Source organism: Cherax quadricarinatus, chromosome 50 (assembly GCF_038502225.1).
Source record: "Cherax quadricarinatus isolate ZL_2023a chromosome 50, ASM3850222v1, whole genome shotgun sequence".
NCBI lineage: Eukaryota > Metazoa > Arthropoda > Malacostraca > Decapoda > Parastacidae > Cherax > Cherax quadricarinatus.
In genome coordinates, this window is record NC_091341.1 from 18,917,677 (window position 1) to 18,932,404 (window position 14,728).

At 38.2% G+C, this 14,728-nt stretch overlaps 1 protein-coding gene across 2 annotated transcripts in view; it reads left to right on the forward strand.

Annotated features, from left to right (window-relative positions):
- The first annotated feature begins 1,210 nt into the window (after positions 1 to 1,210).
- The window catches only part of spel1 (DNA mismatch repair protein spel1), a 39,144-nt gene continuing 25,626 nt past the window's right edge, over positions 1,211 to 14,728 (forward strand). The window contains exons 1-10 of one of the 2 annotated variants that reach the window (XM_053785896.2): positions 1,211 to 1,350; positions 1,614 to 1,663; positions 5,558 to 5,681; positions 7,286 to 7,425; positions 8,597 to 8,710; positions 10,207 to 10,374; positions 11,759 to 11,947; positions 12,825 to 13,071; positions 13,901 to 14,048; positions 14,220 to 14,325. In XM_053785896.2, coding sequence (XP_053641871.1) covers positions 1,314 to 1,350; positions 1,614 to 1,663; positions 5,558 to 5,681; positions 7,286 to 7,425; positions 8,597 to 8,710; positions 10,207 to 10,374; positions 11,759 to 11,947; positions 12,825 to 13,071; positions 13,901 to 14,048; positions 14,220 to 14,325 — 1,323 coding nt within the window. In that variant the 5' untranslated portion in view covers positions 1,211 to 1,313. Of the gene's footprint in view, positions 1,351 to 1,613; positions 1,664 to 5,557; positions 5,682 to 7,285; positions 7,426 to 8,596; positions 8,711 to 10,179; positions 10,375 to 11,758; positions 11,948 to 12,824; positions 13,072 to 13,900; positions 14,049 to 14,219; positions 14,326 to 14,728 lie in introns of those variants that run through there. The other variant, XM_053785897.1, reaches the window with a different exon arrangement.

Here is a 14,728-nt window from a genome sequence, read left to right on the forward strand (position 1 = left end):
TAGTACCGAACTTGCACACGAAAATCACTCACTACGAAAGCAAAAGACTTGGCAGACGATGCAACATCCCCCAATGAAAAGCAGGGGTGTCACTAGCACGTTAAGAGACCATACAATAAGTGTCAGGGGCCCGAGACTGTTCAACTGCCTCCCAGCATACACAAGGGGGATTACCAACAGACCCCTGGCAGTCTTCAAGCTGGCACTGGACAAGCACCTAAAGTCGGTTCCTGACCAGCCGGGCTGTGGCTCGTACGTTGGTTTGCGTGCAGCCAGCAGCAACAGCCTGGTTGATCAGGCTCTGATCCACCAGGAGGCCTGGTCACAGACCGGGCCGCGGGGGCGTTGACCCCCGGAACTCTCTCCAGGTAAACTCCAGGTAAGTACAACTCAGTAAGAACAACCGAGTACAACTCGGCGATTACAACTAGGTGAGAACACTTGGGAGAGTACAGCTAAGTGATTGCAACTAGGCAAGAACAACTACTGCGTGGAATAGACAAGGTGGACAGATACAGGATGTTCCAGAGATGGGACATAGAAACAAGGTCACAATTGGAAGTTGAAGACCCAGATGAGTCAAAGGGATGTTAGGAAGTATTTCTTCAGTCATAGAGTAGTCAGGAAGTGGAATAGCCTAGCAAGTGAGGTAGTGGAGGCAGGAACCATACACAGCTTTAAGATGAGGTATGATGAAGCTCATGGAGCAGGGAGAGAGATGACCTAGTAGCATTCGGTGAAGAGACGGGGCCGGGAGTTGAGTCTCGACCCCTGCAACCACAATTAGGCGAGTACTTAGGGGAGTACAACTAGGTGAGCACAAGTAGGTGAATACAACTACAGATGAATACAACCCAGATGAATCACAGGGATGTTAGGAAGTATTTCTTCAGCCACAGAGTAGTCAGGAAGTGGAATAGTTTGGGAAGCGATGTAGTGGAGGCAGGATCCATACATAGCTTTAAGCAGAAGTATGATGAAGCTCACGGTTCAGTGAGAGTGCCCTAGTAGCGACCAGTGAAGAGGCGGGGCCAGGAGCTTGGACTCGACCCCTGCAACCTCAACTTGGTGAGTACAACTAGGCTAGTACAACTAGGCGAGTTCAGGTAGGTGATTAAAACTAGGTGAGTATAATTAAGCGAGTATGACTAGGTGAGTACAACTAAGCGAGTACAATTAGGCGAGTCCAGCTAGATGAGTACAACTAGGCGAGCACACCGACGTGAGTACAATTAGGTAAGTACAACTAGGTGAACACGGTGCGCTTGTCGAGTCTAAGTGTTTCTCTCCAGCCCCGCCAAACCATTGTAAACATGGCTACTCTGCAGCCCAAGGAACAGCTCTCTCTAGGTAAATACCACCGAATTCATCTTTGAAGGAAGATGCCCTATTGGTGGTGAAGGGCTCTTGAGCCGAGGAATTGGAGCTACCCTCCCCTTCCTTCGATCAAATCTGATTTCCTCCCGTTTTTACCCCCTGGTGCAGTATGACACTCGGGATTCAACGGGATCTTCACATGAATAATATAATGAAACGACATAATTCTGTAGTTATGTAGTGATAATATACCTTCATGACGGCTGGTAAATTTATATAAATGCTTTAATTTCTAGATGGAGCGAGTGAGCAGGGTTTCCTGGCCTACTATGGTGGTTTACCTGAGGTACGTTTACAAGGTTATAATTACGACTTCTACTGCTAGGCTTTAAATAATAAGATGTTACAAGGACCCCAATGGAAATAAGTCACTGTCTTTTTTGGGCTAGCTTAGGTAATTCACACTGCAAATTGTACTTGTGTACCTGTACCTAAATAAACTTACTTTAGGACTCTTGTAAAGTTACAAATGGAGTTTAACACCGGTGTGCAACAAATGATACGTGCTGTAACCAGGACATTTATTAATTAAAGAGATGTTTTGTCCACCTTGAGATTATGAATAAGTTTATTTAGTTTCAGGTATACATAAATACAATTATCATACATAATAATATATGTGTCAATTACCTAGGATAACCCAGTTAGGGAGACACGAGGGTTGGTGGAACTGGTATGGTAAGTTTGGGTACAGGTACACATAAGTACTATTATCATACATATTGTAAATTATGTAGGATGGCCACAAAAAAGTCAAAGTTGCTTATTTCCATTGGGGTTGGCTCCAGGAGCTTAGGGGTGGCAACCCATGTGCTCATGGGAGGTTCTTTGATGCTGGTGAGGGGCTCTTGATTGTGTTGAACACCAGACCTGACCCATGTCTTTTATTCTCTGTATTGGATTAATAAAACCCTTAGTTGGCTAAACACCTTAATTAATGAATGTCCTAGTTACTGCCTATGTCTTTCTTGCAAGAAATTTTATGGAAATAAGTCTTATTGTTTGGCTTTATTGGTAAAGGGCTCTTGATACATGGACTTTGAACTACTCTCCCCTTCCTTGAATCAAACTTAATTATCTCATGTTTCCTAAGTGTTGTATAACCCTCTGTGGACTTAGTGCTTCAAGTACCTGAGTTTACTGGTTGCATGTACAGCGGAATCTCGGTTTTCGTGTTTAATCTGTTCCATAGCGATTGGCGAAAATGGAAATCGGCGAAAACGGAAACCATTTTCCCCATAAGAAATAATGTAAATTCAATTAATCCGTTCCAGACACCCAGAAGTATTAACAAAAAAATTTTTTTTTACCTTAAAGAATGAACATTCAACGTGACACTTACCTTAATTGATGGCTGTTGTTGATGGATGGAAGACAGGGAGGAGGGGAGAGGGAAGAGGTTATTCTTTGGAAGGGGAATCCCCCTCCATAAGGACTCCAGGTACCACGTCCTTATCTGGGGTCACTTCCCTCTGTTTTTTAATGCCACTAGGACCAGCTTAAGAGTCACTGCACCCCTGTTGCAAAAAATATCTGTCCAGAGTGCTCTGTTTCTGGCATCTCTTTAAGATTTGCCTAAAATGAGACATGGCATTGTCATTGTAAAAGTCACCAGCACGGATTGCAGCAGCTTTCTCAGGGTGATGTTCCTCCACAAATGAATCACTTTAGTCCACATTGCACAAATCTCCTTAATCTTTGAAGAAGGCACCTACTTCCATCTCTCTTCCTCCTCCTCTGAAGCAAGTTCCTCAACTGTGGTCTGTTGCTGTTGCGGATGAAGCTCTTGCAGCTCATCAGTGGTTAGCTCTTCATTGTGGTCCTCCACCAACTCTTCCATATCGTTGCCACTCGCATCCAGCCACATGGAATTCCCCAATGCCACAATTGATTTCACAACAGGTGTAGGGTCGACAGGGTCAGCCTCAAACCCTTCAAAATCCTTCTTTTGGACACAATCTGGCCACAGTTTTCCCCAAGCAGAGTTCATCATCCTGGAAGTCATTCCCTGCCAAGTCTTATCTATAAGGCCCTTGCAGTGGAAGGTATTGAAGTGATTCTTCCAGAACTCTCATAGGGTCAATTCAGAGTCCGAGGTTATGTCAAAGCACCTTTGAAACGTTGCTTTGGTGTACAGTTTCTTGAAGTTTGCAATGATCTGCTGGTCCATAGGCTGGATGAGAGGAGTGGTGTTAGGAGGCAAAAACTTCACTGTTACGAAGCTGAATTCCTTAGACAATTGGTCTTCCAAGTCTGGAGGATGAGCAGCAGGGGCATTGTCCACTAACAGGAGGCACTGGAGTCGCAATTTATTATCCAGGAGGCATTTCTTCACACTCGGGCCAAACACCTCATTGAACCATTCCAGGAAAATTTCCCTAGTGACCCATGCCCTACTGTTAGCCTTCCACATCATACACAATTTACTCTTGAGAACACTTTTTCTTGAACATTCTGGGATTTTCAGAGTGATACATGAGTAAAGGCTTCACTTTGAAATCCCCACTAGCATTACCACACAACAAGAGAGTTAGCCTGTCTTTCATAGGCTTGTGTCCTGGGAGTACCTTTTCCTCCTGTGTGATGTAGGTCCTCTTTGGCATTTTCTTCCAGAACAGGCCTGTTTCTTCACAATTGAACACTTGTTGGGGTTGAAATTTTTCAACCTCTACATAACCTTTGAATTCCCGCACAAATTTTTCAGCCTCTTGTCTGTCTGAACTGGCACCCTCACCATGCCTTACAACACTGTGTATGCTACTTCACTTCTTGAATTTTTCGAACCAGCCTTTACTGGCTTTAAATTCACCAACATCAGCACTCGTTTCAGACAGTTTCTTTATGAGATCACCATGCAGCTCCTTTGCTTTTTTCACATATTATTGACTGCACAACACTATCTCCTGCTAACTCTCTCTGATCCACACCAACAACAATTTTTCCACTTCTTCATTTATCTGGGATCTCTATTTGGTTATCGCATTCACCCTTTTCGTAACATCAGCTTCCGTGATTTCTTTTCTCTTTACCACAATGGAGCTGATCATTGATGGCGCCTTCCCGTACATCCTGCCGAGTTCAGCAATGCGTATGCCACTCGTATTTTTGTATAATTTCTTTTTTCATTTCTACGGTGTTCCTCACATTCTTTACCAAAGGACTGGCACTAGGAGCTTTCTTTGGGGCCATGGTGGCTTATTTAGCAGTCACACAATAAATAAGTGCTAAAACAATGGACTATTATGAAATGTTTCAAATGACCTGGCAGGATATGTTCACTCACTGAAAAACAACGCTATGCTGCCTGAGACTGCGTGAGGTAGGTGGCTTTGTCTGTACATTGGGCACTGGACAGGTTCCGTACGATCGACGAAAACAGAGGAAATCGATGAAAATGGAACCAAAACATCAACAAAAATAGTCAAAAATGGAAATTGGCACTATCAGAGATCAACAAAAAGGGAGGGTCCACTGTACACAGTTTTGACACCTTCAACAGGCAGTCAATTTCATAATACTACGTGTAAATACATATACAGTATAATGATATAGCACTCAAAACATTGTTCTAGCTAGATGCTAATCCATTTAGAGCTTGCTTTCTGTCTTTTGTAGTTGTTTTACCCATTTCTGTCATTTTTAGTAGTGACATGTAGAGTACATCACTTAAATTCTCATTTTTCATTAGGCATTGATAAACATTTTAAAGGATTGAGGTGCATTTACTTGTGTGAATAATTTTTTAGAATTTATAACATTCATATTCAGTTTGGTTAATATTGAGGTTAGTTATTAAGTATTTTATTATGTAAATTCACCTGTATTTGGTGGGTTATGACAGTGGGTTATGTAATGGAGTTAATTATTTTTGAGTAAAACGTGTAAAAACTATTTTTTTTTTTTTTGTTAAAATCTATGGTAATATAACCAGACATAACCCAGCCTTACTTAACCAACCTAACCTAACTTGAAATTACTAATTTTCTAGGCTATGTTGGATGATGTTAGTCTAGGTTTGTTTGCCCAAAAGAAATTTTCCCTATAGGCCAACTTAATGTTTTAGAATTTACATATTAAACCATATTTAAATTGAAATCTGAGCAGCTAATGCCATTTTTTAAGAAGAAATAAGCTAAATACAGTGTGATAAGGTTATTTCATAATCATTTTCTCTTGCTAGAAACCAAATACTACGGTGAGAGTGTTTGACCGCGGAGACTACTATACTGTGCACGGCCAAGATGCCCTGCTGGCTGCACGAGATCTCTTTCGGACTAATTCTGTGGTAAAGCACTTAGGATCAGGTTAGTACTGTACTTGCTATTTGTTTTTTATATTTGATAAATACTGTAATTGGTAAATATTTGGAGCTCAGATTAGTTATTTGTAATTTAGTGTTAGCATTTTCAACTTGGAAACAAGGGACAGGGCAAGGCGAGATGTATGGACAAGTTGCTGTACACTTATTGCCCCCTATTGACCTAGCAGAGAATTACTGTAATTAAGGTTTACAGAGAGGCACAGTTGATAGAACAGTAACTGACAGATGTTAACTAGTCACAAATATTCTTCTGCATGAATTCTAATTGCTAAAGATGCAGGTGATGAATGGTAAGGGTAGAATATTTTTGTGAGGGTCCAAGGGGGCATGATAATCAGTAAGGGGCAGATCAGGAAGACTGAAGTGATGGGTAGTGCAGGTGGTAGGGAAGCTGCGATAGTGAGGGGGAAAATCTTTGCTGTGATTTTGTTGTTTTATGTATTAGAAAACTGCAGAATTCTCCTGAAGCATGTTTTATTGATCTTTCATGTTCAGTGATTCTGGATGTAGGTCTTGGCTAGTTTGTCCTATGTACATAGTAGAACTAGGCATAGGGGTGAAAGGGGCAGGGAAAGCATTGTAGTGCAAAGGGCAGGCAGGATGCAATGATGGGCAGGGAAAGTATTGTGGTGCAGGGAAGAACAAAAAGGGGAGGGTGCAGGGGAAGGACTGCATTGCAATGAAAGGGGGATAGAAGGAAAGCAGATAATGGAGGTGGGAGTAGGTACCTGTTGCATTAATTATAGCAAAATCTAACCTATCTAAATGTATTATTAAAGCTGATTTTAACCAAATTGGTTATTATAACTTCCTGGTTTTACTGGTTTCCTTGAGATATTTTCTCAGTAAAACAGCACCTCAAATGCTCACTCTGATCTCTCATGTTCACATATTTTTACTGGATGTACAAGCTCTACCTCTCAGTTGGCATCTGTTTTTAATATAATTATTAGAATTATCCAACTTCTCACAACCTAGTAATTTTTCCTTCCACTGCCCTTATACTGTATTTTCTTCCATCCACTTTAAATTTGTATACTGTACTTGATTTATCAAACTATTATGTCTACATGATCAAACCTTCACAACACAAACCTCTCTAATGCTCCTTGAGTTATACCTTATATACCACCATAATTTCTTCTAATTTCTATATTCCTTATAATTATACATGCCTGATATATTCATTCCCAATAAACTAATTCTATTCAGTTCCCACTACATTCTTTGCTTCCTTCTGATCTCCAATCTCTCATTCTATATACTCTTCTGCTTATTTATTTTGTTTTTACTGCATACACTTTTAACTTTGTGCTTGTGCGCTTTTTTCTCGGCTTCTCTGCCAACCTCAGGAGCTTCTCATTCAAATCTCCTAATAGCACTAGCTCATCTGTAAGTAGCAATTGTTACAATTCCCACTTGAAATCAGATTCATTATCTTATAATACCAAACCTTTCCTGAATGCAATCAGCATTTACTTCCCTTACAATCTCATCTATAAATAAAGCAGTTCACAATGACTAATGACATCACATGTCTTTGTCTAAATGTAACATATTCATGTCTTTACCATTTTTATCATGCAGGCAACAAAAAGTTGGAATCTGTGGTGCTTAGCCGCCTGAACTTTGAGTCTCTGGTGCGGGACCTTTTGTTGGTGAAGCACTACAGAGTGGAAGTATATAAACAGAAGAGTTCAAGAAATGACTGGGATGTTGAGTACAAGGTTAGCTGGTCTGCTTGTTAGACAGTTATGTATTTCAGAGTATGAAACCTTTGCTCTGGCTATTTTCATTACCAACAAATTACTTCTAGAGAATATGGGTGCTTTAATAAAGACTATTTTTCTGGTTTTGATAATGATTGCACTGGTCTTTAAAAGTATAATGAGTATAGAGTATAAATAAGACAAGTAAAATATATTAATTTCAGATAAGTAGTATAATATGATTAATTGACACTTAGATACAATGGATAAATTTATTTACAACAGTATTTTGCCACAAAGTGGGCTTCATTAATGTAATATAGAATACATGAGAAAGAGGTGAGTGGGGATATAGTTTTGGAGTGGTTGGTACTTTTGTTCGGTAAATGTATGAAAAAGGGAAGGTACATAGAGATCAGCAAAGAGCATGCATAGTTTCTTTGTATAAAGGGAAGAGGGACAAAAGAGTGTAAAAAATGATAGGGAAATAAGCCTGTTGGGTATAGTACCAGGGCAAGATAGAGAGCAGGATTGCAGATGAACAAGGAGGCTTTAGGAAGGGTAGGGAATGTGTAGACCAAGTGTTTACATTTATTCTCTGTTGACTTGATAAAGCCCACAGTGTGAGTGAAACATTGTAAATAAACATAAATAAATGTATCCACTGCATATCAGTGCTGTTTACTTCACCTTGTTGGTATTTTCATACCATTCCAGCTCTAGAATGTGATTTTCATTAGTATTATTTTGTGTCACCATAGCAGATGGACGGTCAGGTCTTCATCACTCCTTGAGATGAATGATCAATGTGGTGTTAGTGAGAATAATACAAAAACTATTGGGAGTGTTTTTGTTACCTGATGGTGACTGGCACACTAAAGTAGTGAGAAAGAACATTGCCAGGGGATAAATTGATAGGAAAAATTTTTGACCAATGATAAACCCTTGTAGGATGTTAGATATAATGGTTATATGGGCCTGTGAGCTGTAATCAGCATTAGTCTGGCTGATCAGTTGATCATCAAGGATGTCTGCCAGAGGCCAGGCTGTCAGAGTAAATTTAAACTTTTAATGGGAGGTAAATCACAGGAATTTTACAATATTTTAAACCAAGACATCCAAGTTCTTTCACCAGATATTTATGCACTTGTGTGTTTCAGATTTCTCTAGATTATTTTTTTTTTTTCAGGCTTCTCCGGGCAACTTGAGTCAGTTTGAAGAGGTGCTGTTTGGGGCTAATAACGAGCTTACAGTAACAACGGGTGTTATGGCTGTCAAGCTAGCTGTGGAAAATGGCCAGAGAGTAAGAATTATTAAAAGTTTTTCTTTTTTACTATTTTACCTTGTTTATATATTTGATGCATTGGTATTTCCACAGATAACACTTAAATTTGTGGCCATGATAAAATTCTAAAAGCATCCCTCTGTAAGCATGAGCTGCTCCTGCACTTTATTCTGTACCCCTTATGGCAGGTACCATGAGATTTATCACTCGAGTAATTTTAAATTTTTCTCACTTTGGTATCCAGCTTTACAAGGCATCCATCACTGTCTTGTGTTAGGCAAGTACAGTCAGGTAACATGTCTGCCTCAAAATTCGAGGGCCAGAAGATCAAGCCTCCACCTCTGTAAGAAATATTCCCTCATATTTCTTAGTGTCTTAATCCTTTCCAGCTACTTATACAGTACATATTTCTTATATTGTTTAAGCAGCTTAAATTTTACATGTATGTGCCTCATTCCATGTCCATTTTTAACTCGTATGTCAAGGTTGAAATAAGTACTGTCACTCTGTTTTTAATTACTCTACATCAGTAGTACATAATCATTTTTATGGTTCTAGAGTTTTATTCTCCCTTCTACAATTCTTTTCTTTATTTTTGTCTCCTTGATTCCCATGTTTGCACAGTACTAATCCGTATTTTTTAATATAATACATTACATTATTAATAAATTGTATACTGTATTTTTATATAGTGTATATGAGGTGTTGCATGAGAAAAAAGAATACATACTGAATTCACACAGTGGAGAAAAACAGTCGTGCTGGAGATTGGAACTATGAAACTTAAGTTAACATATTTTATGGGTTTTGAGCCTAATTTAAAGATGCAGAAAACAATATCTACACATTCCCACAAGCAAACAGTGCATTAAGGAATGAGTTCATACACTAACCCAGATTTTGGCAATGGTGGTGCTTATTCTTTGCTGCTGTGCGACACTTCGTATGCAAAATTCTTGAATTCTTATTTATTATTAACCCTTAAATGGTCCAAACGTATATATAAGTTTTTTCAACATCTGAAAGTATGTAAAAAAATGTAGATCTTCTTTTTTGTTTTACATTTGAAAACGTGTAAAAAAAAACTTTTATCTACATTTTTTTTTTCTTACATTTGAAAATATGTTAAAAAAAGTAGATCTACTTTTGTAGCACTACGAATTTGAACGTCAATTTGTTTGGACCGTTTAAGGGTTAAAGGCCTTTGATAAAATTTATTTAGCAAATTAATGGTGCATATTATTAGGAAACCAAGAGGTCATGGTGAAGATAAGTGAATTTTAATGTTAGTGTAAAGAGTAATGGTTCATAACATTAAGATTTGTTGACTGCAGCCATTTATGATGGTACTGTAAAAGAGGCTTCAAATTAAAGAGTCCCACAGATAAAAAATGAAAAATTTCATATAAAATTTTTGCTTAAAAAGAATTTAGTAGTACTTATAGTATGAATTAGCATGCAGTAATAGGATTTTTTTTTTTTTGCAGTTCTGTGATTGTTATGATTTTTCATAGGTGGTTGGAGTTGGTTATGTGGATGTAACTGGCAGGTTGATGACTGTGTCTGAGTTTAATGATAATGACACATTCAGTAACTTGGAAGCACTGGTGGTACAGCTGGGACCTCGGGAATGTCTCATTCCTATGGGTGATATGGGCCCGGATGGCGCCAAGCTCAAGCAGGTAGGATATTGCCATAATGAAGAAGTATTGATTTGCCTAAGGGCTGCCTATCTGTAGGTTACTTGAAGATGGCTCTGGGTATCATCACTATAATAGTCTGTTATTCACTGTTCATTGCACTTATTGCTTGCTGTCCATTAGATTGTTATTTAGCCTTCCCATTGTATCATTATCATTAAATCCTATGATGTTGTTATGGGGTAATTGGCTGTTGGTCTGGCTAGCAAGATCACTAGTCTGCTTGCTCTGTAACACTTAATATTTTGTACTACTTATCCTCTAGGTGCAAGTGTGTGGAACCCATAACCTCGTAAAAGTACTGTAAATAAAAAACTTCAAGGAAAACTACAGATTTTTTCTTGAGGCTGTTTCAATACTCTACTTCTACCACTTGAAACTTTGTTTTGGCACCGGAGGCATTTAAATATCACTGTAAAATTTTGGGATGGTTAGGAACATGTTTAACATTCTGTATTAGATCTGATCAGTATGAAACTGATACTGTTGTTGGAATGTTGTTACACACACTTTTTTTAACTGAATGGTTATCTCCTGCTAAGACAGGGAAAAAGTTGTTACTCTGCCTCACAGTAAAAATTATATTTTAGCTCTTATAATGTAAAAGTAAAGCTACGAAGGAGTGATTTTTTTAATCTAAATAAGTTACTGTGTTTCAATACTGAGATCAAAGTTGAAGGTGTTTTGTAATGATAAGTTGATGTTTGTGTTGGGAGCTAGCTGGGGCGTTGGTTTCTTTCTTCGATGCTTGTCATGTAGTTCGTTTTTCCTAGGACCTGCTCCAGTCATTCCAGATTGTCTAAATATTTGATGAGATCAGGAGGGTAAGTCATGAATATTTTAGCACAGGCACTTGTCAGTCTTTTTTTATTTTACTTGTATTTGTTGTGCAGTAGTGATATAGCTTCTTTTTGATACCCAGTTTGTTTGCTCTTTTACGAGTCACTTTGAGATGCCACTCAGCTGTGGGAAATTGTTTGTCATCTTTATTTTTATTCATGTTGCTGTAGTTGTCTGTTTGACCAGCTTAATACTTTTTTTTTTTTTTTTTTTCAACTTCTGCTTTCTATATCCCAATTAATCTTAATTATATTTTTCTGCATTTCCATCATTCACTAGTTATTACAGCATATCAAAATTTGTAAGGAAATCTTTCATTGCTTGATCTGATATTTTGATGAGGATGCTTGGGTTTCACCCTGGGGATTAAAATGGGCCATTCTTTATAACTTTCTTATAATACATTTTTGGGAGAGTACTTTTCTACAATTGTATGCCACAGTATTAACTATGTATTAACTATGCATATTTTGTGCCATTATATTGCAAACATTAGTTTGATGATTAACTAGCTTTAGCCTGACAGGTATTGTCTCGAAATCCATTGCTTGTGACCGAAAGGAAGAGAGCCGAATTTAACAATAAAGATGCTGCACAGGACCTTAGCCGTTTACTACATAAGAAAGGTGGTGATGTGTTGGCTACCTCAGCCCGTCCTGAGATGGATCGAACAAGTGCCATTGCTGCACTGTCTGCTGTCATTAAGTACCTAGAGGTTAGTGTTGGAGCTATAAAAGTTAGAAAAACTTTTGGGTATTGTGTTATTTTGAATAATATTACAGCAATAAGACTTGACTGACATGATTTGATAAATTATGCTAGCCAGCAAAATTTAACTTTTTATTGAATTCAGAAGCCAACTTGGATGCACTGATCACAAATCTGAGCTTATTTAATTTTTATCACGTAAATAATTTTTTAAAATCGTGTGATTAATATTTTGGCTGTTTAAGGTTGAAGGACCTAACAATCATAAGTATTATATTATGCATGTATGCAATGACAAAAACTAATTTTGCTTAATGTAAATTCATTATATATATGTATAACAGAAGTAAAACTAATTTCATAGTCATACAACCATAAATAACAAAAAAAGGCACAATACGATGACTGGAACAATACACAAATAACCCGCTCATAGAAGAGAGGAGCTTATGATGATGTTTCAATCTGACTTGGACCATTTAAGTCGTTATAAGCTCCTCTCTTCTGTGTGCTGGTTATTTGTGTATCATACAACTATGTCTGTATCACAGTTTTCAGACTGTTTCACTTATGTTCAGTAATGCTTTCCCCTACTAGTGTTTAGCAGTAGTCAGCAATCAAACTGATTGTCAGTTTTTCCTGATAGTTCTGTTCCATAATGGCTGTCATCGTGAAATCATTCACTGTGGGGTTCTATTTCACATAAACTATATGTGTTGGAGCAAAACTAAGTTCAGATTTGAATTTAGCATCCTTAAATTAGAAGGAAATGCGTATTTTTAAATGTGAACTAAAACCTTTGTTAGTCACTCTTATAGGAAAATGTTAAAAAGCTCTTTACAAATTTTGATGTTAATGTGAAATATTTTACCATTTTGTCATAGCTCCTAGGGGATGAATCAAACTTTGGACAGTTTACAATGTCTCTGTATGACCTGAGCCAGTACATGCGGCTTGACAGTGCAGCAGTTCGGGCTCTGCATGTGGAGCCCCTTGGTAGTGGTGAAGTATCTGGCACTACTGCTAAGACACACACCATTCTTGGTCTCCTGGATAAGTGTCGCACGCCTCTTGGCCATCGCTTGCTCCAACAGTGGCTCAGACAACCATTGGTGGACATTAATAAGATAGGTGAGTCTTTTGACAGTTTTCATGGAAAATCTCCTCTAAGGTGGGTGAAGAGAACAAAAATCTCCAAGCTACCTTGGCATCAGGCTTGACTGATGCCCTACAACACCACTTATCCATCTCAAGAGTTGCATGCAACATGCTTTCTGTATTTTCATCAGTGGTTTGTTTTCCAGATAGTGTTTATAATTTCTCATCTTAACTAATAGCCTACTACTTTCCTATCTCTCCATTACTACCTTCATTTTTTCTCTTGCTTCCTAGGTTTGTACATCAATTTTGTAACATCCATTTAAAAATCCTCACTTTTTGTAGGACATTAAATTTTTCATAATATTTGCATGAAATGACTGAGACATGAACAACTCTGATACACAATTTCTTGCACTACACATTACTATGCAGTCCCCAACATTTGTGCCTCTTTTAATGGACTTTGACTAATTTAGGGCATCTGCAGATTGGGCTCAGAGAACTGGGCTTGTTTCTACTTTGCTATCTACAATAAATGCATCTAGAGAAGAAAAAGATTTTTTTCTTCTTCAACAAGTCGGCCGTCTTCCATCAGGGGAGGGTGTACTTCCCATTTCCAGTACTCAAGCCGGCTATATAAAAATAACCAGTTTCCCTGAATCCCTTCACTAAATATTACCCTGCTCACACTCCAAAAGAAATGACATAAGTTATTTTGCACTTAGCTCTTCAATTTATAGTTTAAGCTCTCTGAGCTTTATGTATTTATGATCATAAATATAGAGCTTTCATATTGGAGAGCATTGCTGTATGACCCCTATCAGTTCAGTGCTTGTTTTTAATATAATACATGTTACAGAGGAACGGCTTGATTTGGTTGAGGCTGTAGTATCGTCAGTGGAGCTGCGTCACAGTCTTGGGGAGGAGCACTTGCGTCGTATTCCTGACCTGAACCGCCTGGCGAGAAAACTGGCCCGAAAAGCAGGCACACTTCAGGATTGTTATAAGTACATATACATGATTTAGAACTGTGAACTACCAATGATAAAATATAAATTCTTAAACTGCAATTGTGTTGTGGATGCTACATACTAGTTTTTTCTTACATAAAAGCACATTATGAATCACTTATTTTACAGTGTAAAAATTTATTCTTATAGGAGCATTTTACACAACAGATTTTACCAGTGTGCTGAACGACTGCCAAATTTATGTGAAGCTATAGCTAAGTACGATGGGCCTCATGTAGCATCTCTAGCAGCAGTCTTCACTACTCCACTTCAGGTGAGGCGCACTGAAATAAACCGCCCTACAAAAATAATAACTAGATGTATTTCAGTCACTGCTATATAATAAAGGTATCCCTGTATTTCCTAAACCCAGTTCTCCCATTACCTCAGTGCATGCGATTAATATTGTGCAGTGTGTGGCATCATGAGTTGATAATGCAGTTAAATATTAGTTGTGAATGCCTCTTCTCATTCCCTTCAAAAGTCACCCTGAGGCAGCTAATATCTGGATTTCATCAATAAAATCAGTAAATTAGGATATTACACATCCTCAGCATATTCATACCTTTCAGAGAGAGTATTATCCTAAAAGACACAAGCACATTAAGCTTGATGCTACTCAGAAGTTGCATTATAGTTATCAGCTTGAAAGGATTTCAGCTAATCAGATGTGGCAC